The following is a 24,793-nucleotide window of genomic DNA, read 5'->3' as shown; positions in this document are numbered from 1 at the left end:
AAGTGTATTCACTGGCTACATCATAGCTTGGTATGGAAACACCAATACCTTTGAATGGAAAATCCTGCAAAAGGTGGTGGATTTGGCCCAGTACATCACAGGTAAAGTTCTTCCAACCGTTGAGTATATCTACACAAAACACTGTCGTAGGAAAGCAGCATCCATCATTAGAGATCCTCATCATGCTCTTTACTCACTGCTGCCATAAGGTAGACCGTACAAGAACCTCAGGATTGCATCACCAGGTTCAAGAACAGTTACTACCCCTCAATCATCAACCTCTTGAACAAAAGGGGTAACTACACTCACTTGCCCTACTATTGAGATGTTCCCACAACTAATGATCTCACTTTAAGGACTCTTTTTCATGGTCTCCTAATTTATTGCTATTTATTTATATTTGTATTTGCACACTTTGTTGTATCTTACACTCTGCTTGATCTTTCATTGATTCTGATATAATTATAAAACACTCTGGTTCCGTCGCCTGTGTAGGTCTACGGAAGACAATCTCCAGCCCCGCCAAACGTGTGAGATTGAGGCGCAAGCCCACCCCAAACCCCGTTTGTGTGGATGCTGGGTGATTCATTACCCTGGTACAAATAAGTGCCATGAAACAACAGACAATACACCACATACAATTAAAAGATTTAGCTTTATAATTCTTAATTTGACTAAAGGGTTAGTAAGGAAAGAGCAAAAAAGAAAAGGGCCCATTTTAATGAAACAGCCTAATGTGCACAAGTTGGAGCTCACGGTTTCCCCTTCACCAATCCTCCTTCAATTTCACCCTGGGCTTTATCGAATCACAGCCCCGCTCCAGGTCAAATCCCCATGTCCTCGTGACTTTGAAATAATTTGTCATTCCGTCATTCGTAACTCCGTTTTCAAAGGAATTTGGTGATGTCAGAACCTGCAACCCATTTGTAAAGGAGAGTGACATATCTCACTGGGGAATAGCCGTAGCACTCTGTTCTCCCGGTGCTACAATTAGTATTTTATAGATTTACTGAGTATGCCTACAGGTAAATGAATCTCAAGGTTTTATGTGGTGACATATATGTACTCTGATAATAATTACTTTGAACTTTGAACTATGAACGGCTATCATTAAACAAACCACCTTATCATACATTCATGTTTCAAAATTTAACTGCAAAGTTTGATCAGGAAGCAATAATAATAGTGCATTCACTCTAAAGTGCATTCAGAATATTTGTGTTACACATGACTCCTTTCAACCTTACATCAGGGTGTATGGGGCATCAAGGAGGCCTCTGGTGGGGGGAACATGTCAGGTGGAGGGTCATAGTCTCAATCTTTCTCTGGCTGACTGTAAGTCCAACTGTCCACCAAAGTTACACAAATGCTGAGTTTTCTCTTGCATGTGCTGGTGTGTATGTGATAGTAATGCAAGATCATCTGCAAAGTCAACGTCATCCAAAATAGAGAATAGAGTCTACCTTATGACTCTCTGTTTATCTTTAATTGCTCACCTCATAACCCTGTCAATCATCAGGTTAAAGAATATCGCCGACATCACACAGCCTTGTCTGACTCCTGTCTTGACTTCAAAGCTCAAGTTGCTGTCCACAACTGTGCAGTTGAAGTTAGCATAGAAAGTCTGGAAGAGCTGGACAATTTTGGAAGGGTTACCATATGAACTGAGAATTCACCAGAGGCTCTCCCTGTGTATGCTATCAAAAGCCTTTTCAAAGTCCACGAAATTTACATACAGTTGTCTCTGCCATTCTGTGCACTGCTGTATGATGTTATGCAGCATGAAGATCTGTTCGGCACAGCCTCTAATCTCCCTGAAGCCAGCTTTTTCGTTCCTGAAGCACATATCAACAGTATCTGTCATCCGTTGGACTTTGGTGAGAATCTTGCTGGGCATTGACAAAAGTGTGATACCATGCTAGTTGGTGCAATCATTTAGTGTTCTGTTTTTGGGGACCCTAACAACGACTCCCTTTGCCTAGTCCTTGGATACTTGTCCCCATTCCCAGATTATAGTAAGCAGTGGTTACAGGATGGCTGCTACAACTTTTGGTTTAACATTATACAGTTTAGTGTTCAAATTGTCATGTCCCAGAGTTTTGCTGTTCTTTAGTGATTTGATCGCAGCAACAATCTCTTCTTTCTTGGGTGGATCTGTGTTGATGTCGAGGTCCTTTGCTGCCTCTTGTATATCAGGTTCTTCCTTTGGTGGTGGTCTATTCAGTAAGTCTCCAAAATACTCTGTCCACTGTGCTTCTTGGCCTTTCTCAGTTGTCAAAAGCAAACCATTCTTAACCCTCATGGAACCACTGGATCTGGCCTGGAACTTTCCACATACCAATTTTGAAATCTTGTATACTATATTTTGCCCTGGTCACCTCGATTGGCTGCTCCTTTGGTTTGAACTGCAAGGTCTTCCATGTAGATAGACTCTTTTATCCTTTCTTACGTCTCTTTATTTTCTTGTTACCTTCAATATATGCTAGTTGAAGTTTCACCTTAAGTCATTTGAGAAGACGGGGGAGTGGGACTAAAAGGGAGAATGGATCAGCTCATGATAAAATGGCGGAGCAGACTCGATGGACCGAATGGCTGACTTCTGCTCCTTTGTCTTATAGTCTTATGGACTCTGCATCTAGCACTTTCTTCTCAATTTTCCATCTTTCTTCTAAGGCTGTCCATGCCCATGTTTCCTGCTGTATCCATTCTTTGTTTTTCTTTCCAGCTCTGCATCCAAGACATCTCGCAGCTCTCCTTGAAGATTGAGGCATTCTGTTTTCCATATTTGTGTCAATCTTTTCTACTGACACATCCTCATCAAAGTCTTGAAAATCTGCTTTTAAGCTGAATATTAAAGGCAGGTCTCACACTGGTGTCCTTGAACTTCTCAATGTCAAAACATCTTTGTATATGTGTTCTGATTCCAGTGCTTCTCAGCTTAAGTTTCATCACTACTACAACAAGGTTATGATCAGTTCCTGTATCCACTCCTCTCTTCACCTTTACATCCTGCAAGAATTGTCTCCACGTACCATTGATCATCAAATGGTCAATCTGGTTTTTGTCACATCCACTAGGAGAGTACCATCAGTTTGTGGATTTCACAGTGTGGAAAGGGGGTCCCTCCTGTGACCACATTGTTCATGGCACAGAATTCCACCAGTCTTTCACCATTGTTATTCATTGTTCCACACCCACACATACCCATAACCTTGTGAAGTGTGAGCTGTTATTTCCCACCTGGGCGTTTCGATCTCCCATGACGATGATTATGTCATGTTATGGTGTTAACTCGACCTCCCATTGTAGCTGTTCGGAGAAGATGTCCTCTTCTTCAGTGTCACTATCATTAGTTGGAGCATAGCACTAGATCACAGTCATGTTTATTTCCTTCCCTTTCAATCTTACTCTCATCAACCTACTGTTGATTGGTTTCCACACCAGCAAGCACTTCTCAATATCTTTCTTCAAAATGACAGCTACACCATCATGATGCTGACCATCTTCCCTTCCTAAGTGTAAAACTGTTGTTGTCTGCTGGACACCGTCCATCTGCTTTCGTTGTTGTTTCAGTTTTGTTTGACCAGTCAGGTTGTTAGCCCTGGGATGAACCCCTAAACCTGGAGGACTGGTGGACCACTCTTAGTCTGGCCTCTACTCTTTGACCTGTTTGGCATGCCTAGCCCTGCTAAGGGCCAAAGCATAAAGCCCGGACTCTAGTTAACATAACTCTCTGGGTCGTTGAGGCAAGAAAGTCTCCAAACCATGTCAAGGCTGTGGTCTTCTTGGAGGATGTGTGTGATTGAGCTGTGGCAAAAACCACAATCTTGCTCACTAGTGAATACAATGTTCTCATGTTTTAGTGATTGATGAAATAAAGGCAGTGTATATTATTGATTATCTATTAACTCTCAGAGAAACAACATATTTACAAGATATCCTCCTCTGCATCACTGTGCAGGACTATTTATAGCAAGCCTCATGTGGTTCTCTGTCTATGATGCTTCTGCCAAAACAGGTGAAAGATTGGGTGTGTTGGGGAATAGCAATTACAGTCAAGAAATTTAACCATCAAGAGGTAAGCGATTCAGCAAATACACCCAGTCTTGATAACCTGCTTAGCTTATTATATGACCTCCTGCACTGCATCTGAAAGCAGTGCAAGATGCTCATTTCTTCGTTGATCACTTATTTCTGCTTGATGAAAACAGTGGTCTTCTTCCTTTCATTTCTGGGAAAAAGTATGATCTGTTGCCACTGACTGCATCTATAAGACCACAAGATTTAGGAGAAGAATTAGGCCATTCAACTCATCGTGTATGCTCTGCCATTCCATCATGACTGATCCCGGATTCTTCTCACTATATCCTTTGATGCCCTGGCCAATCAGGAAACTATCACCTTCTGCCTTAAATAAATGCATGGACTTGCCCTTTACCACAGTCTGTGGCAGAGCATTCCACAGATTTACTACTCTTCGGCTAAAAAAATTCTTTCTTACCTCTGACAAGAGCCGACCCTCAATTTTGAGACTGTGCCCTCTAGTTCTGGGTACCCCCACCACAGGAAATACCCTCTCCACATCCACCCTATCTTGGAAGGTCAAACAACAGGAATACTGCAGATGCTGGAAATTCAAGCAACACACATCAAAGTTGCTGGTGAACGCAGCAGGCCAGGCAGGCCTTCGTCAGGACGAAGGGTCTCGGCCTGAAACGTCGACTGCACCCCTTCCTACAGATGCTGCCTGGCCTGCTGCGTTCACCAGCAACTTTGATGTGTGTTGCTTGGAGGGTCAGACACCCTGAGCCAATAGGCTGGTCTTGGTCTTATTTCCTGGCATAATTTACATATTACTATTTAACTATTTATGGTTTTATTACTATTTAATTATTTATGGTGCAACTGTAATGAAAACCAATTTCCTCCAGGATCAATAAAGTATGACTATGACTATGACTATCTAGTTTTTACAACTTTCAGTAGTTTTCATTGAGATTCACCCACATTCTTCTAAATTCCAGTGAGTACAGGCCCAAAGCTGCCAAATGCACCTCATATGTTAACCCCTTCATTCCAGGAATCATCCTCATGAACCTCCTCTGGACTCTATCCAATGACAACAAATCCATTCTGAGGTATGGGCCCAAAACTTTTGCTAATACTCTAAGTGCAGCCTAACTATGTCTTATGAAGGCTCAGTATTATCTCCTTGCTTTTATATTCTATTCCCCTTGAAATAAATGCCAAAATTGCAGTTGTCTTCTTCATCACAGACTCAACCTGTAAATTAACCTTCTGGGAGTCTTGCACAAGGATTCCTAAGTCCCTCTGCACCTCTGGTGTTTGAACCTTCTCCCCATTTAGATAATAGTCTGCATTATTGTTTATTTTATCAAAATGCATTATCACATATTTTCCAACACTGCATTCCACCTGCCACTTCTTTGCCCATTCTTCCAATTTGTCTAAGTCCGGCTATAATCACCTTGCTTCCTCAACACTGCCTACCCCTCCACCTATCTTCGTATCATCCGCAAAACTTTGCCACAAAGCCATCAATTCCATTATCCAAATTATTGACAAACAATGTGAAAAGCAGCGGTCCCAATACTAACCCCTGAAGAACACCACTAATCATTGGCAGCCAACAAGAAAAGGCCCCTTTTATTCCCACTTGCTGCCTCCTGCCTGTCAGCCATTCTGCTATCTATGCCAGTATCTCTCCTGTAACGCCAGAGGATTTTATCTTGTTTAGCAGCCTCATGTATGGCACCTTATCAAACACCTTCTGAAAATCCAAATAAATGACATACACTGCCTCTCCTTTGTCCATCCTGCTTGTTACTTCCTCAAAGAACTCTAACAGATTTGTCAGACAAGGTTTTCCTTTACAGAAACCATGCTGGCTTTAACTTATTTTAGCATTAGTCTTCAAGTATCTAGAAACATCATCCTTAATAGACTCCAACACTTTCCCAACCACTGAGGTTAGGCTAATTGGCCTATAATTCCCATTCTTTTGCCTTTTTCCCTTATTAAGGAGTGGAGTGACATTTGTAATCTTCCATTCCTCCAGGACCATGCCAGAATTGAGAGATCATGACCAATGCATCTGTTATCTCTCCAGCAACCTCCCTCGGGACTCTGGGATGTAGTTCATCCGGTCTAGGTGACTTATCTACCTGAAGATCTTTGAGTTTGCCTAACACTTTTTCCCTTGTAATAGCAATGGCACTCACTCACTCTTGCTCCCTGACGCTCATGGAACTATGGCACACTGCTAGTGTCTTCTAGTGTCTTCCACAGTGAAAACAGATCAAAGTACCCACTAAGTTCATCTGCCATTTCTTTGTCCCCCATTACTACCTCACCAGCATCATTTTCCAATGGCTCACTATCAACTCTCATCTCCTTTTTACTCTTTATATAACTGAAAAAACTTTTGGTATCCTGCTTTATGTTATTGTCCAGTCTGCCCTCATATCTCATCTCCTTCTAGTAGCAAATCTAGTAACAATTTCAGTGATATGTCATTGAATCTGGGTGTTCTTTGTGCTCAATGTGCATCATTCACTGGATCTTGTGAGTCCACATTGCACCCATTCCATACCTGGCAACATAAAACATGGAAATCCAAATCAATAATTTTAATTTACTTGAGATCTCTGAGTCTGACTTGTTGGGTTATCTTTAGGTTTTACTCATACAATCCCATACCAACTCATTGTTGGCATGATGCCAAATTCAGAGGACCATTCAGGCCTGTGTACTGGAGAAAACCCCTTTGGTTTCAGTTATGAGCAATGCAATTGAGTAGCCTCATTGAAAAATGTATCTTATTATTTGGAATTTTCTAAATGTAGCATTGTATGTTGAACAATCATAGATTTTTTTTGGAAATTTTAGTGATTTGAGTTGCTTTATCCATTATGGTTCAGCATAATCTCTCTGGCCATTTGTTGGTACCTTTGTTAAATTCAAAACAAGATTCCTTCTCTAGCTCGGTTCAAAGCAATACAAGTATTTTTGTTCACCAGGCTTATGGTAGAAAGACCCCATCCAAGACATTCTCTCTTCTCCCATCAGGGACAAAATGCAAAGGCTTGAAAGGACCCACTACCAGACTCAAAGGTAGCCTCTATTATTAATACTATTACTATTATTAGACTATAGAATGGTCCCCAGTGTAATAAGATACCCTTGAACTCACAATCTATCTTGCTATATGGCCTTGTACTTTATTGCCTGTAATACTTGGATGTGCTTTGAGGAAGTGCAAGATCAGACCCGAGGGCCTGGAGGATGTTTCTGCTGACCATACCACGTGGCGACAGCTGCGTAGGGCCAGGTTTATATTCTGGAGATGGAAAGAACCAGAAGAGAGCCAGGAGAAACGCAGCCATAGTTGCCTCCACTACCACATATACATGTCCAACCTGCAATAAAGCTTGTGGGTCCAGGATAGGACTGTATAGTTATCAAAGATCTCACCGTTAAAGGAGTGGACGTCGTCATCGGATTTCGATGGACAACCGAAGAGAAAGAGAAGAAGAGCTTGGATGTGTAACTACGGACGTTTATTGCCAAAAACACAGTCGCCTGAATTCACCTGCTTTGTTTCAGATTAGGTGCATGAATCTGTAAAGTTAATTATCGCACCAGCGCATTTTCAACAATTCTGACTTCGTATGGTTTGCCCTTGTTTTTATTTGTATATTTAATGTCACTTCTTTCAATGCATCATCTTTGCAATTCCTCGATCCAACATGAGTAACTTCTCACATCACCGTCATTCCTACACGTGCTCGGAGTCAGTGCCGGTTTGTCTTTCTCCTCAGAAATTTAAGCGGGGGGGTGCCCGAGATGCGTGTTAATCAGTGAAGCGGTGCACCTCTCCTATCGCTGATGAAAGGTCTTAGACCGCAATGATAGCTCGGTGCACAAACTTTATCTGGCGAGATGAGTGCTTCAAGTGCTTTCTTGCATTTTTTTAATTCCAGATTTCCAACATCTGCGACGCTAATTTTTTTTCTCCCGTTAAGGAGAGACGGCGGGGAGGGCAGAGCGCATGCGCGCTGCTGGGCTCGTGCGTCGCTTGGCGTGGGCGATATGTCTCTCGCAGAAAATCTGTGCGGCCGAGCGGTGGAAGCCGGGGGTTGTGTGTTAGCCCTCGCAGGGAGGGATGTGACAGGTTGAAAGGCTGCGATATCTGCTGAAAAAAGTAGTTCCACACTGTGTGTACAATATTACTTTTCTTCCTTGTCAAGAAATGGTAGCACAAAAACGGAAAGTGCCCTCGAGCCCGGCGAATGCGCAGCGAGGGTGAGTTGCCGAGTTTCTCTTCGGGAGGCTGGGGAACAAAGCCAGAGAGTGGCCCGGGGCTGCGGCCCAGGCCCGGCCGTCGTGGCACCTTGATCTCGACATTACTTCGTTTCCAGGTGGCTGGGTGGAAAGGCCCCTGTGCATCACTTGGCGATGTAGTGAACCGGCGGCGGGGGTCTTAATTCTGTCCCTGAGGATGGGACGGGCCCCGCCATGTTTCAGCTAGTTTCCGTTTCCGTCTCCGCTGTTTAAATAACCCACAGCCTTATCTAAATTTCAATTTCTTACTATTATTGTCTAACTCAAATTAACTGTATTAATAGTATATAATAGAATAAGTTTTATTCCTAACCAAGACGATTCTAACTTTTCAACGAACAACATATTTATTTGATGGTGTGCTTGTGGACAAAAATATCAGCATTTGTATTCACTCACTGGTCGTTATATTTGTCTATTATACGTCCAAGACAACTTTTAGATCCTGGTTTACTTAAAAATTGATCTTTTTCTGTAAGTTTAAAAGACCTAGTAAATCTTCAGCTAATTAATAATTTTGTTCAAAAACAATAACTTCTACCAACAAAAAACGAAAAACAGTGTTGGAATTATAAAATTTAAACGGTGGGAATGCAAAAGTCAGGGAGCATGTGTAGCGATAAATCAGAACTAAGTTAAATAATGAATTTGTGTTCACATTTGGTGCCTGAGCACTTATTTTGTTTGCATAGAACTAAACTGTAGTAATCTATTTTTCTATTCAGCAAAATCATGGCTCTCTAATCTAACATCTCTCCATTTTCCTTCACACTTTCCACATCCTTTAATTATTAATCATAATTGTTAATTCTAGATTTGAACATAGAATAGTACAGCACATTACAGGCCCTTTGGCCCACAATGTTGTGCCGACCCTCAAACCCTGCCTCCCATATAACCCCCCCACCTTAAATTTCTCCATATACCTGTCTAGTAGTCTCTTAAACTTCACTAGTGTATCTGCCTCCACCACTGACCTCAGGCAGTGCATTCCACGCACCAATCACTCTCTGAGTAAAAAACTTTCCTCTAATATCCCCCTTGAACTTCCCACCCCTTACCTTAAAGCCATGTCCTCTTGTACTGAGCAGTGGTGCCCTGGGGAAGAGGTGCTGGCTGTCCACTTTATCTATTCTTCTTAATATCTTGTTTAAATCTATTCCTCTTAATTTAAGATTATCAATATTAATATCAGTTATCTTCAGAACTTCGGTTTACAGACCATGTACTCTAATCAGCAACTAGAACTTCAAGTCATCTTGTTAAAAGAAAGTTTTTGTAATTAAAGCAGGAAGTAGTTGAAGTAGCAAGAAAGACAGCATCTGTAGAGTGAACAGAAAATGCAGTTACACACTCAAAGTGTTGGTGGAACGCAGCAGGCCAGACAGCATCCATAGGAAGAAGCACAGTCGACGTTTCAGGCCAAAACCCTTCGTCAGGACTAGCTGAAAGAAGAGATAGTAAGAGATTTTAAAGGGGGAGGAGGAGATCTGAAATGCTAGGAGAAGACAGGAGGGGGAGTGATAGAGCTAAGAGCTGGAAAGTTGATTGGCAAAAGGGATACAGGGTGGGAGAAGATCATGGGATGGGAGGCTTAGGGAAAAAGAAGGGGGGGGAGGGGAGCACCAGAGGAAGATGGAGAGCAGGCAAGGAGTTATTGTGAGAGGGACAGAGAGAAAAAGAAGAAAAAAATAAAAAATAAGGAATGGGGTGAGAATGGGAGGAGGGGCATTAACAGAAGTTAGAGAAGTCAATGTTCGTGCCATCAGGTTGGAGGCTACCCAGACGGAATATAAGGTACTGTTTCTCCAACCTGAGTGTGGCTTCATCTTAACAGTAGAGGAGGCCATGGATAGACATATCAGAATGGGAATGGGATGTGGAATTAAAATGTGTGGCCACTGGGAGATCCTGCTTTCTCTGGCAGACAGAGTGTAGGTGTTCAGCGAAACAGTCTCCCAGTCTCCATTGGATCTCGCCAATATATAGAAGGCCGCACCGGACGCAGTATAGTACGCCAGCCAACTCACAAGTGAAATGTCGGCTCACCTGGAAGGACTGTTTGGGGCCCTGAATGGTGGTGAGGGAGGAAGAGTAAGGGCATGTGTAGCACTTGTTCCGCTTACAAGGATAAGTGCCGGGAGGGAGATCGGTGGGAAGGGATGGGAGGGATGAATGGACAAGGGAGTCACGTAGGGAGCGATCCCTGCGGAAAGCAGAAGGGAAGGGGAGATGTGCTTGGTGGTGGGATCCCATTAGAGGTGGTGGAAGTTACGGAGAATTACATGTTGGACCCGGAGGTTGGTGGGGTGGTAGGTGAGGACAAGGGGAACCCTATCCCTAGTGGGGTGGCGGGAGGATGGGGTGAGAGCAGATGTGTGTGAAATGGGAGAGATGCGTTTGAGAGCAGAGTTGATGGTAAGGAAGGGAAGCCTCTTTCTTTAAAAAAGGAAGACATTTCCTTTGTCCTAGAATGAAAGGCCTCATCCTGAGAGCAGATGCGGCGGGGACGGAGGAATTGCGAGAAAGGGATGGCATTTTTGCAAGAAACGGTGGGAAGAGGAATAGTCCAGGTAGCTGTAGACATCAGTAGATAGGCTGTCTCCAGAGATGGACGGAAAGATCAAGAAAGGGGAGAGAGGTGTCAGAAATGGACCAGGTAAATTTGAGGGCAACGTGAAAGTTGGAGGCAAAGTTAATGAAGTCAACGAGCTCAGCATGCATGCAGGAAGCAGCGCCAATGCAGTCGTCAATGTAGTGAAGGAAAAGTGGGGACGGATGCCAGTATAGGCTTGGAGCATGGACTGTTCCACAAAGCCAACAAAAAGGCAGGCATTGCATGGACCCATACGGGTGCCCATGGCTACACCTTTAGTTTGGAGGAAGTGGGAGGAGCCAAACAAGAAATTATTAAGAGTAAGGACTAATTCCGCTAGACGGGAGAGTGGTTTAAGGTCAATTCATTTCGTTAGAATATCTCATTACAGCTTTGGTAATGTTTTTATTTTACTCCAGTCTTTGACATACAAAATTCAACTCTTGTTTGTATCTCTGCTCTTATTATTCTTTGCTTCCTAGAAATATTCCATTTGATTTTTAGATCCGTTTTAAGACCATAAGATATAGGAGCAGAATTAGGCCATTTGGCCTATTGCATCTGCTCTGCTATTTCATCGTGACTGATCCATTTTTCCTCTCAGCCCCAATCTCCTGCCTTCTCCCCTCATGCCTTGACTAATCAAGAATCTATCAAACTCTACCTTAAATATACCAAATGACTTGGCCTCCTCAGCCACCTATGGCAACAAATTCCACAGATTGACCACTCTTTGGCTTAAGAAATAACTTCTAATCTCCATTCTGAAAGGACACCCCTCTATTCTGAAGCTGTGTCCTCTGGTCTTGGACTCCCCCACCATAGGAAACATCCTCTCCATATACACTTTATCGAGGCCTTTCAACAATCGATCAGTTTAATGGGTTCACCCCTCATTCTTCTGAATTTCAGTCAGCACAGGTCCAGAGCCATCAAATGCTCTTCAGATATTCCTCTTCTCACCCTGTCTCTTGCAAAAACGCCATCCCCTTCTCGCAATTCCTCCATCTCTGCCGCACTTGCTCTCAGGATGAGGCTTTTCATTCCAGGACGAGGGAGATGTCTTCCTTTTTTAAAGAAAGGGGCTTCCCTTCTTCCACTATCAACTCTGCTCTTAAACGCATCTCCCCCATTTCACGTACATCTGGTCTCACTCCACCCTCCCGCCACCCCACTAGGAATAGGGTTCCCCTGGTCCTCACCTACCACCCCACCAGCCTCCGGGTCCAACATATTATTCTCCGTAACTTCTGCCACCTCCAACGGGATCCCACCACTAAGCACGTCTTCCCCGCCCACCCTGCATTCCGCAGGGATTGCTCCCTACGCAACTCCCTTGTCCATTCGTCCCCCCCATCCCTCCCCACTGATCTCCCTCCTGGCACTTATCCGTGTAAGCGGAACAAGTGCTACACATGCCCTTACACTTCCTCCCTTACCACCATTCAGGGCCCCAAACAGTCCTTCCAGGTGAGGCAACACTTCACCTGTGAGTCGACTGGGGTGATATACTGCGTCCGGTGCTCCCGATGTGGCCTTTTATATATTGGCGAGACCCGACGCAGACTGGGAGACCGCTTTGCTGAACATCTACGCTCTGTCCTTCAGAGAAAGCAGGATCTCCCAGTGGCCACACATTTTAATTCCACATCCCATTCCCATTCTGACATGTCTATCCATGGCCTCCTCTACTGTAAAGATGAAGCCACACTCAGGTTGGAGGAACGACACCTTATATTCCGTCTGGGTAGCCTCCAACCTGAGGGCATGAACATCGACTTCTCTAACTTCCGCTAAGGCCCCACCTCCCCCTCGTACCCCATCTGTTACTTATTTTTATGCACACATTCTTTCTCTCACTCTCCTTTTTCTCCCTCTGTCCCTCTGAATATACCTCTTGCCCATCCTCTGGGTCCCCCCCCCCGTCTTTCTTCCTGGACCTCCTGTCCCATGATCCTCTTGTATCCCCTTTTGCCTATCACCTGTCCAGCTCTTGGCTCTATCCCTCCCCCTCCTGTCTTCTCCTATCATTTTGGATCTCCCCCTCCCCCTCCAACTTTCAGATCCCTTACTCACTCTTCCTTCAGTTAGTCCTGACAAAGGGTCTCGGCCTGAAACGTTGACTGCACCTCTTCCTACAGATGCTGCCTGGCCTGCTGCGTTCACCAGCAACTTTGATGTGTGTTGCTTGAATTTCCAGCATCAGCAGAATTCCTGTTGTTTGCTCTTCAGATAATAGGACTTTTCATCTGAGAATCATTTACGTGAACCTCCTTTGAACCATGTCATCCTTTCTTAAATAAAGGGCCCAGAACTGCTCACAATACTCCAAGTGAGACCTTGTCAGTGATTTATAAAGCCTCAACATTATATCCTTGCTTTCATATTCTAGTCCTCATGAAATGATTGCTAGTATCACATTGCCTTCCTCACTCACCACTGACTCAGCCTGAAAATTAACCTTTAGGGAATCTTACACAAAGACTCAACTCCCTTTTGCACCTCAACGTTTGAATTTTCTCTCTACTTAGAAAACAGACTAACCTTTTATTTCTTCTACCAAAGTGCATGACTTTCCAACACAGTGTTCCATCTGTCGCTTCTTTGCCCATTTTCCTAATCTAAGTCCTTCTATAACCTCTCTACTTCCTCAAAACTACCTGCCCTTCCACCTTTCTTTGCATCATCTGTAAACTTTGCCACAAAGCTATCAATTCTGTCATCCAAGTCAATGACATACAAAAAGAAGTGGTGTTCCACAGGGGTCTGTGTTGGGACCACTAGTCAGCAGCAGCCAACCAAAAAAGCCTCTTTGCCTCCTCCCAGTCAGCCAGTGCTTTATCCATGCTAGTATCTTTCCTGTAATACCACGGGCTTTTAATTTGTTAAGCAGCTTCATGTGTGGCACCTTATCAAAGGCCTTCATAAAATCCTAGTACACAACATCCACCAATCCTCTTTTGTCTACCATGTTTGTTATTTCTTCAATGAATTCCAACAGATTCGTTAGGCAAAATTTTCCCTTGAGGAAACCATGCTGACTACAGCCTATTTTATCATGTGTCTCTAAGTACCCTGAAACCATATCTTCAAAAAATCTTCCCCACCATTGAGGTCAGACTAACTGCCTTATAATTACTTTTCTTCTACTTCTCCACCTGCTGGAAGAGTGGAGTGAAATTTGCAATTTTCTATTCTTCCAGAACCATGCCAGAATCAATTGATTCTTGAAAGATAATTACTAATGCTTCCATAATCTCTTAAGCTACCTCTTTCAGAAACCTGGGTGGAATACCATCTGGTCCAGGTAAATTATCTACCTTCAGACCTTTCAGTTCCCGAGAACCTTCTCCCTAGTGATGCCAACACTCCCGAATTTCTGGTATACTGCTAGACTGATGCAAGATACACAGTGAAGACTGATGCAAGATACTTGTTCAGTTCATCCACTATTTCCTTGTCCCAAATTACTACCTCTCCAACATTATTTTCCAGTGGTCTGATATCCACTCTCGACTTTCTTTTACACTTTGTTTCTGAAGAAACTTTTGGTGTCTCTTTTAATATTATTGGCTAGCTTACCTTTGTATTCCATCTTTTCCTTAATGACTTTTTAGCTGCCTTCTGTTGGTTTTTAAAAGCTTTCCAATCTTCTAACTTCCCACTAATTTTTGCTCTAATTACATGCCTTCTCCTTGGTTTTAATGTTGGTTTTGCCTTCTCTTGTCAGCCAGTCGTGTCATCCTGCCTTTAGAATGCTTCTTCCGCTTTGGGATGTATATATCCTATGCTTTCTGAATTGCTTCCAGAAATTCCAGCCATTGTTGCTCTACCGTCATCCTTGCCAGTGCTGTTTTCCAATCAATTCTGGCCAGCTTCTCTCTCAAGCCTCTGTAATTCCTGTTACTCTACTATAATACTGTACATCTGTCTTTAGCTTCCCCTTCTCAAGTTACAGGGTAAATTCTATCATGTTATGATCAATTACTCCTAAGGGTTCCCTTATCTTAAGCTCTCTGATCTATTCCTGTTCTTTGCACGACACTCAGAATAGCTGATTCCTTGGTGGGCTCAACCACGAGCGCTCTAAAAAAGCCATTTTGTTTTTTCTAGAAATTTCCCCTCTAGGGATCCAGCACCAACCTGATTTTCCCAATCTACCTGCATATTAGAATCCCCCTTGACTATTGTAACATTAACCTTTTGGCATGCATTTTCTATCTCCCGTTGTAATTTGTGGACCACATCCTTACTACTGTTAAGGGGTCTGTAAATAACTTCAGTCAGGGTCTTTTTACTCATGCCATTCCTTAACTCTATCCACAATGATTCAGCATTTTCTGATGCTATGTCACTGCTTTCTAATGATTTGATTTTACTTTTTTTTTAAACCAACAGAGCCACACCATCCCTTCTACCTACTTGCCTATCCTTTCAATACAATGTGCATCATTGGATGTTAAGCTTCCTGCCTCCCTCCATTGATTGGAGTGAAGGGAGAGGGATGGTTGATCTCTCTTTTTCCTAAATGTGATTCATTTGCAACAATTTTGTACATTAATTCAATACAGTATTTCTGCCCCCCATGCAGATTGTGTTAGCAATGACATGCAGAACTAAGTGTTACCAGAAAATTAATCACTATCTCCCGGCAGTCTACCAGCGGAGCACCTATCTGAAACGTGCAAGCGCCTCCAACTCCATGGCTCCGAACATCAGGTGTCAGAACGGAGACCTGGAAAGAGCAATATAGGGAAAAAAGAAAGGAGCTTAAGAAGGGGCTGAGAAAAGCAAGAAGGGGGCATGAGAAGGCCTTGGTGAGTAGGGTAAAGGAAAACCCCAAGGCATTCTTCAATTATGTGAAGAACAAAAGGATGACAGGAGTGAAGGTAGGACCGATTAGAGATGAAGGTGGGAAGATGTGTCTGGAGGCTGTGGAAGTGAGTGAGGTCCTCAATGAATACTTCTCTTTGGTATTCACCAGTGAGAGGGAACTTGATGATGGTGAGGACAATATGAGTGAGGTTGATGTTCTGGAGCATGTTGGTATCAACGGAGAGGAGGTGTTGGAGTTGTTAAAATACATTAGGATGGATAAGTCCCCGGGGCCTGACGGAATATTCCCCAGGCTGCTCCATGAGGTGAGAGAAGAGATTGCTGAGCCTCTGCCCTAGGATCTTTATGTCCTCGTTGTCCCTGGGAATGGTACCGGAGGTTTAGAGGGAGGTGAATGTTGTCCCCTTGTTCAAAAAAAGGTATTAGGGATAGTTTGGGTAATTATAGACCAGTGAGCCTTATACCTGTGGTGGGAAAGCTGTTGGAAAAGATTAGAGATAGGATCTCTGGGCATGTAGAGAATCATGGTCTGATCAGGGACAGTCAGCGTGGTTTGTGAAGGGCAGATCGTGTCTAATAAGCCTGATAGAGTTCTTTGAGGAGGTGACCAGGCATATAGATGAGGGTAGTGCAGTGGATGTGATCTATATGGATTTTAGTAAGGCATTTGACAAGGTTCCACACGGTAGGCTTATTCAGAAAGTCAGAAGGCATGGGATCCAGGGAAGTTTGGCCAGGTGGATTCAGAATTGGCTTGCCTGCAGAAGGCAGAGGGTGGTGGTGGAGGGAGTACATTCAGATTAGAGGATTGTGACTACTGGTGTCCCACAAGGATCTGTTCTGGGACCTCTACTTTTCGTGATTTTTATTAATGACCTGGATGTGGGGGTAAAAGGGTGGGTTGGCAAGTTTGCAGATGACACAAAGGTTGATGGTGTTGTGGATAGTGTAGAGGATTGTCGAAGATTGCAGAGAGACATTGATAGGATGTAGAAGTGGGCTGAGAAGTGGCAGATGGAGTTCAACCCGGAGAAGTGCGAGGTGGTACACTTTGGAAGGACAAACTCCAAGGCAGAGTACAAAGTAAATGGCAGGATACTTAGTAGTGTGGAGGAGCAGAGGGATCTCGGGGTACGTGTCCACAGATCCCTGAAAGTTGTCTCCCAGGTAGATAGGGTAGTTGAAGCTTATGGGGTGTTAGCTTTCATAAGTTGAGGGATAGAGTTTAAGGGTCGCGATGTAATGATGCAGCTCTATAAAACTCTGGTTAGGCCACACTTGGAGTACTGTGTCCAGTTCTGGTCGCCTCACTATAGGAAGGACGTGGAAGCATTGGAATGGGTACAGAGGAGATTTACCAGGATGCTGCCTAGTTTAGAGAGTATGCATTATGATCAGAGATTAAGGGAGCTAGGGCTTTACTCTCTGGAGAGAAGCAGGATGAGAGGAGACATGATAGAGGTATACCAGATAATAAGAGGAATAGATAGAGTGGCTAGCCAGCGCCCCTTCCGCAGGGCACCACTGCTCAATACAAGAGGACATGGCTTTAAGGTAAGGGGTGGGAAGTTCAAGGGGGATATTAGAGGAAGGGTTTTTACTCAGAGAGTGGTTGGTGCATGGAATGCACTACCTGAGTCAGTGGTGGGGGCAGATACACTCGTGAAGTTTACGAGACTACTAGACAGGTATATGGAGGAATTTAAGGTGGGAGGTTATATGGGAGGCAGGGTTTGAGGGTCGGCACAACATTGTGGGCCAAAGGGCCTGTAATGTGCTGTACTATTCTATGTTCTATGCAGAAGGATGGCAAACTTGAATGGACAGCTTTCTATCCCATCACTGAGGATATTATAATAAAATCAACAGTGGGGGACCTAACATGACTCATTTCATCCTGTCAATTAGAGGATCTGCCAATTATGTCTTCATTCTACCTTCACTTAGATTGACTTTGGCCCAGATCATTTGCTTATGAGAGACTTAATTGAATATCTATGCAAATTCATTTAAATAGCAACTGCACCCATCCAAAGGTAATTCAGTCTGGTTTGTGAAGCACAATCAACCATTTGTTGGGTGCATTGAAAATAAGAGCAGAAATAAGCCACTTGGCATTTCAAGCCTCCTCCACTATTCAGTACAGTCATGGCTGACAATCTACACTCAGTAGTCACTTTATTACACCTGTACACCTTTTCATTAATGCAAATATCTGATAAGCAAATCGTGGCAAAATGCAATACCTGGAAGCTTGCAGACATGGTTAAGAGGTTCAGTTGTGATCAGACCAAACAACAGAATGGGGAAGAAATGTGATCTAAATGACTTTGACCAAGGAATAATTATTGGTGCCAGATAGATTAGCTTAAGTATCTCAGAAACTGCTGATTTGGGATTTTCACATGTAATGTATTCTAGTTTACAGAGGATGGTGCAAACATCCAGTGAATGGCGGTTCTGTGGGCAAAAACACCTTGTTAATGAGAGAGGTCAGAGGAGAATAGCTAGGCTGGTTGAAGCTAATAGGAAGGTGACAGTAACTCAAATAACCATGCATACAGCAAAAGTGTGCAGAAGAATATCTGAACATTCAACACATTGAACCTTGAAGTAGATGAGCTACAGCAGCAGAAGACCACAAGCATACACTAGCAGCGGTTTTATTATGCACAGGAGGTACCTAATAAAGTGGCCAGTAAGTGTATTTCAGAGCTATGCTCCAGTGCTTTCACAGTATTCCTTGATGCATTTTGCATCTAGAAATATATCCAATTTTTTCCAACTTGTGCTGTGCATTCTTCTGGTACTAAATTTCACAGTTTCATCACTGACTGAAGAAATGTCTTCTGATCTCTGTCCTAAAATCTCTTAGCTGATAAACATGATTGGTCCCACATTGTAAACATCAGAATTAACTTTATTATCACAGACATCTCTTATGAAATTCATTGTTTTGTGGTAGCAGTACAGTGCAGGACAAAACTATCTAGTTCAAAAACTAATTACAAGGTAGTGTTCATGGATTGTACAGAATCTATTGCAGAGGGGAAGAAGCTGTTCTTAACCTTAATGTTTCTTAATTGTACATATGATTTTTTTGTCTTCCATCGCTAAGCAGCAGTGAACCATCTGATTGGCATATCAGAGTGCTCTTTGGGAACTAGTTGACTTGATCAGCACTTCTGATCTGGCTATTGTTCACGATTGCACTTAATAAAACAAAAAGATATTGAGTATGGGTCTTCAGGTTCCTGTAGCTCCTCCCTAATGGTATAACCTAAATGTAACGTGCTGTACGGTTTCACTGCTAATGTAATGGTTTCTCTGGTGTAAGCTGGCTATGTACTGAATACCTGTGCTAATGAACTGGCTGGAATGTTCCATCCCCTTAAAACTAATAAACTCCAAGACCTCGGCCTCATTACCTCCCTGTGCAACTGGATCCTCTGTTTCCACACTTGCAGACCCCAGTGCCAAATATCCCAACTGACCTCACTCACTCCTTTTGAATGCTGTCTCCCGTTACGCAATCCAACATCTCCTCCGGAACTGTGGTGCACAAAATGTCCTGACTGTACCTCTACTCACTTCTTTTGAATTCTCTTCTGCTACATAATCCATTGTCTCCTTGGAAACTGATACATAAGCAAAGTTCGTAATTAATTCATCAATTCTTTTGTATTGTATTTCTTTAATTATCTGTAAACATCTGCAAGAAAATGAATCTCTCAAGGTAGCATATAGTGACATGTGCATATTTTGATAATAAATTTACTTTTATCTCTGTCTTTGCCTGATGCCACTGTTCAGTCCATGTGATGGATGACGAACTCCCTGAGTTAGAGTCAGAGAAAAGTACAGCACAGAAACAGGCCCTTTGGCCCATCTAATCCTTGCTGAAACCATTTAAATTGCTTACACCCAATGATCTGCATCGGGACCACAGCCCTCCCTACCCCTATTATCCATGTACCTATTGAAACTTCTTTTAAACTATGAAATCAAACTCTCATCCACAACTTGTGCTGGCAGCTCATTCCCCACTTCGAATTCTGTGTCTAGAGAGCTGTGGGTGAGCCATGTTTCTGCATGCCACGGTTTGCAAGAAGACTTTGATAGTGCATTAGTAGACACTTGCCAAGGTCCATCAAAAAGTTAGGTTTAAGCAGAGTGGGCCAGTGTTAGAGTTGGGATTTCAGGCTTTGGCGTATAAAGACTTTGGGGAGGAGCAGTGAAGGCAATAGGTAGACTTTTTTGTTTAATTTTTTCTTCTTCTTGTACAGTTAAAGCAATGGGGATACCAGGCAGGATAGTGGATTGCTCCTCTATAGGATGTGGGAAGGCAGAGAGACCTCCAGTGTCTCTGACAACTATACCTACAAGAAGTACATCCAGCTGCAGCTTCTTTCAGACCATGTTAAGGAATCAAAGCAAACTGCAGATCATTCAGGAGGCTGAGGGATTGATCGACAGGGCTTACAGGGAGGTAGTTGTACCCAAGGTGAAGGACACAGTAATTAGGTAACCATCAGGAGGGGGCATCCAGTGCAGACCACCCCTCTGGCTGTTTCCCTCAACAACAGAAATACTGCTTTGGATACTGGTGTGGGGGGTGGGAGAGAGATGGGACCTAGTAGAGGAAAGCTATAGCAATGAAGTCTCTGGCACTGAGTCTGGCTCTGTAGCTCAGAAGTGGAGGGAGGAGAAGAGTGCAGTAATGATAGAGAATTCCATAGTTAGAGGAGTAGACAGGAGATTCTGTGGATGTGAAAGACACCCAGATAGTATGTTGCCTCCCAGGTGCCAGGGTCAGTGAGGTTTTGTGCAGCAGAGGAAGGTTGACAAAAAAAATGTTAGTTTTGCAAATGTTTATCATAGTTTTTAGTGAGTCAGCGATGTCTTGTAATTCTGTGTCAGTGCAGATATGCATGTGTTGCAGCTCTGACTAAAATTGAAATGTCCTTAATTCACAGTGGATGCAATAGTACAGGGGTTTCTAACCTGGGCTCCAAGGTCACTTGTTTAGTGGTATTGGTCCACAGCATTAAAAAGGTTGGTAACCCTGATTAGTGGTTCCACAGTTTCCTATTTGCATTAGTTCTACTCGCAACAGGAGCTTGTTGAATTGAGAAAATTGAAACAATAACACAGCTTTGCTTAGACCCAATCCACTCTGGGTTAGGTCAGTGGTTAGAGTCACAGTTTGCATGCCATCACCTAGCACATTTGTAAATGGAGATTAATTTCCAAGGACAGCTGAATTTGAGAACTATTTTCATGGTGTCTTTCAGTTGACTTCGTCAAAGGCATTTTTTTCCAGTGTCAAGATCGTATGTACTGATTGATGTTGTTGCTCCCTGCATTTCCCTTAGAATCGCAGGTTTTGTCAACTATGTATAGTCATAGAAAAAATTGTACTTCGATTAGGGGAATACATTCAGCCCTCTGTATCTGCGGGGGATTGGTCCGGGACCCCCACAGATACCAAAATTCATGGATGCTCAAGTCTCTTGTATAAAAGCCTAAGAGAGCTCATAAGGGTGTTACGAAAAGCGAAAGTAGTGTTCAGTGTTTGTCTTGCAGCGAGCCGTTATAGAGGCAGCGCGCACCCCGAGCAGCGAGAGTGCTTTATCTCGATTTATTTTGTGCATCTGTTAGCAAGATGTGTCCTAAGGTAACAGAAAAGCCTAAGAGAGCTCGTAAGGGTGTAATGCTTAGCGTAAGACTGGACGTAATTAAGTGTTTTGATTGTGGTGAACGAAATAAAGACATTGTGTGTGCATTGAACTTGCCTACATCCACCATTTGTACTACCGTATTTACACACAGAGAGAAAGAATCTTGAAAGCTGCTGATGTTACTGTTGGTTCTGCTAGTAGCATATCATTCCTGCTTTTTCTATATGTTAGTGTTATTTTAGGTTTTATGTGTTATTTGGTAGGTTATTTTTTTGGGTCTGGGAACGCTCAGAAATTTTTCCCATATAAATTAATGGTAATTGCTTCTTCGCAACTGAACGAGATGCGAGGCGAACAGTGCTCAAACAACGCGTGCTGGCGAGAGAACTTCCAGGTTTTCCCGATCCGCGGTTGGTTAAATTCGTGGATGTGGAGGGCTGACAGTACTTTTAACCACTAAGAGAAGTCAGATTAACATGGGAGTGCAAGAGTAGGTTCTCCAGACTTTCAGACCTGCTCCGTCATTAAGATCATGGCTGATCTAGCACAGTGTCATTTTCCAACACTGTCCCCATCTGCCTTCATTTCCATATTGCCCAGAAATCTGTTGATCTGTAAATGTGATGACTGAATTTTCACAGCTGTCATGGCTATTAGAACTCTAGAGGTTCACTGTCACCTGAATAAAGCAATTTCCTATTTTTTTCTTATTTTTTTTATTAGTTTCATAGAATATAATCATAACATAGCAATAATACAAAGTTGTTGGGAATACATTGTTATACTTAACATGAGTAATTATAAAACCAAATAGTATTTAATTGACAAAACTCCCAATCATGTAAGATACCAATGAATAATACAGGACAAAAAGAAAATATCTAGACAAAAATCATGAAAAAAGAAAACAAAAATTAAAAATAACAAAACCCCTTCAAAAAAAACTAATCTAAACAGAATTAATTAACTAAACTAAAAAAAGACCTGGGCAATTTTAACAACGTAAAAATGGAAGAAAAGAAACCCTTAGTGTCGACGACTCCGTTCTTCTCAACCAACACTACAGAGAAGTAAAATAAGTTTGAAATTGTCAAATTACATCATATGAAAATGATGAATAAATGGCCTCCAAGTTTTTTCAAATTTAATGTAAGGGTCATAAACCACACTTCTAATTTTTTCCAAATTTAAGCACAAATTTAAACATTTGTGAAAACCAGTGAAATACAGTAGGAGGGTTAATCGCTTTCCAATTTAGCAAAATGGATCTTCTAGCCATTAAAGTAAGAAGTGCAATCACCCGACGAGCTGAAGAGGTTAAATGATTTGAGTCTATCATTGGTAATCCGAAAATAGCAGTAATTGGGTGAGGTTGTAAGTCTGTATTCAAAACCGTTGAAATAATATCAAAAATGTCTTTCCAGTATTTTTCCAACGAAGGACATGACCAAAACATGTGAGTTAAAGAAGCTATCTCGGAATGACATCTATCACATATAGGATTAATATAAGAATAATAACGAGATAGTTTATCTTTGGACGTATGAGCTCTGTGCACTACTTTAAACTGTATCAACACATGTTTAGCACATATAGAGGATGAATTAACTGTGAAGAATGTTTTCCCGTTTTTCAATTGGTATAACAATCTTAAGTTCTCTTTCCCAATCAATTTAATTTTATTGGAAGCATCAGGACATAAATTCACAATTATATTATAAGTACTTACTACAACACTTTTCTGAGAGAGATTTAGATCTAAAATTTTTTCCAAAATATCCATTGGATATGCGTGTGGAAAATTAGGAGGAACAGTAATTAAAAAGTTTCTAATCTGTAGGTATCTAAAAAAGTGAGATCCAGGTAAATTATATTTATTAGAAAGTTGATCAAAGGACATGAAACAATTATCCAAAAATAAATCTTGAAAACGTACTATACCTTTGATTTTCCAATCAAAGTAAGCTTGATCCATAGTGGAAGATTGAAAAAGGAAATTAGATATAATAGGACTTGCTAAAATAAATTGATTGAACCCAAAAAATCTTCGGAATTGAAACCATATACGTAAAGTATGCTTAACTATTGGATTATTCATTTGTTTATACAATTTAGAAGAAGTAAAAGGAAGCGAAGTTCCTAAAACCGAACCCAAAGAAGACCCTTGTAATGAATTACATTCAAGATTTACCCAATGTGGACTTGAAGTTGCATCCAAATCGCGTAACCAAAATTTTAAGTATCGAATATTAATTGCCCAATAATAAAATCTAAAATTCGGAAGGGCAAGTCCCCCCTTCTTTTTAGATTTCTGTAAATACCTTTTACCTAGCCTAGGATCTTTGTTCTGCCATATATATGAGGAAATTTTTGAATCAACATTATCAAAAAAAGATTTTGGGATAAAAATTGGAACCGATTGAAATACATATAGAAATTTAGGCAAAATAATCATCTTAATAGCATTAATCCGACCAATCAAAGACAAAGATATTGGTGACCATTTAGTAAACAAGAGTTTAATCTGATCAATTAAAGGTAAAAAAAAATTAGCTTTAAATAAATCTTTATATTTTTTCGTAATTATAATCCCTAAATATATAAATGAGTCAGTAACCAATTTAAATGGGAAAACATCCATAAATAGGTACCTGCTTATTTGGGGGAAATAATTCACTCTTAATAAGATTTAATTTGTAGCCAGAGAAATTACTAAACTGAGCCAACAAAGCTAAAATAGCAGGAATTGACTTCTCCGGATTAGAGATATATAATAACAAATCATCTGCATATAGTGATATTTTATGTACAGGTGTCCCCCGCTTTTCGAACGTTCGCTTTACGAAACCTCACTGTTACGAAAGACCTACATTAGTATCCTCTTTTCGCTTTCAGAAGGTGTTTTCACTGTTACGAAAAAAAAATTCAGCGCGCGATAAAAGGCATCGTGCCCCGAGCAGCCGCTCTCCCCCAGATTCGGAACTGCATTGCTTTAACACGTGCCTGTGAGCAGCCGTTTGCAAGATGAGTTCTATGGTATTGGAAAAGCCTGAAGGAGCTCGTAAGGGTGTTACACTTAGGGTAAAACTAGACATAATTAAGCATTTTGATCGTGGTGAACGAAGTAAGGACAACGTGAGTTTGGCTTGTGGAAGCTGACGAACATGACGTTGAAGAGGTTTTGGCATCCCATCACCAAGAACTGACAGATGAAGAGCTGATGCAATTGGAAGAAAAAAGGATAACAATTGAAACTGAATGAGTAATGATAAAGTACGACTTTAATTTTGAAAGGGTACGTCGGTTTAGGGGATAT

General features: G+C 42.0%; 1 protein-coding gene across 1 annotated transcript in view; it reads left to right on the top strand.

Annotated features, from left to right (window-relative positions):
• Positions 1-8,096: 8,096 nt before the first annotated feature.
• LOC140196495 (uncharacterized) overlaps positions 8,097-24,793 on the top strand; it is a 45,575-nt gene continuing 28,878 nt past the window's right edge. Inside the window, exon 1 of the mRNA XM_072255807.1 lies at positions 8,097-8,325. Coding sequence (XP_072111908.1) covers positions 8,273-8,325 — 53 coding nt within the window. The 5' untranslated portion in view covers positions 8,097-8,272. The remainder of the gene's footprint in view (positions 8,326-24,793) is intronic.

Source organism: Mobula birostris, chromosome 1 (assembly GCF_030028105.1).
Source record: "Mobula birostris isolate sMobBir1 chromosome 1, sMobBir1.hap1, whole genome shotgun sequence".
NCBI classification, from domain to species: domain Eukaryota; kingdom Metazoa; phylum Chordata; class Chondrichthyes; order Myliobatiformes; family Myliobatidae; genus Mobula; species Mobula birostris.
Note: the sequence above shows the minus strand (reverse complement) of the source record. Positions and strands in the feature narration are given on the sequence as shown.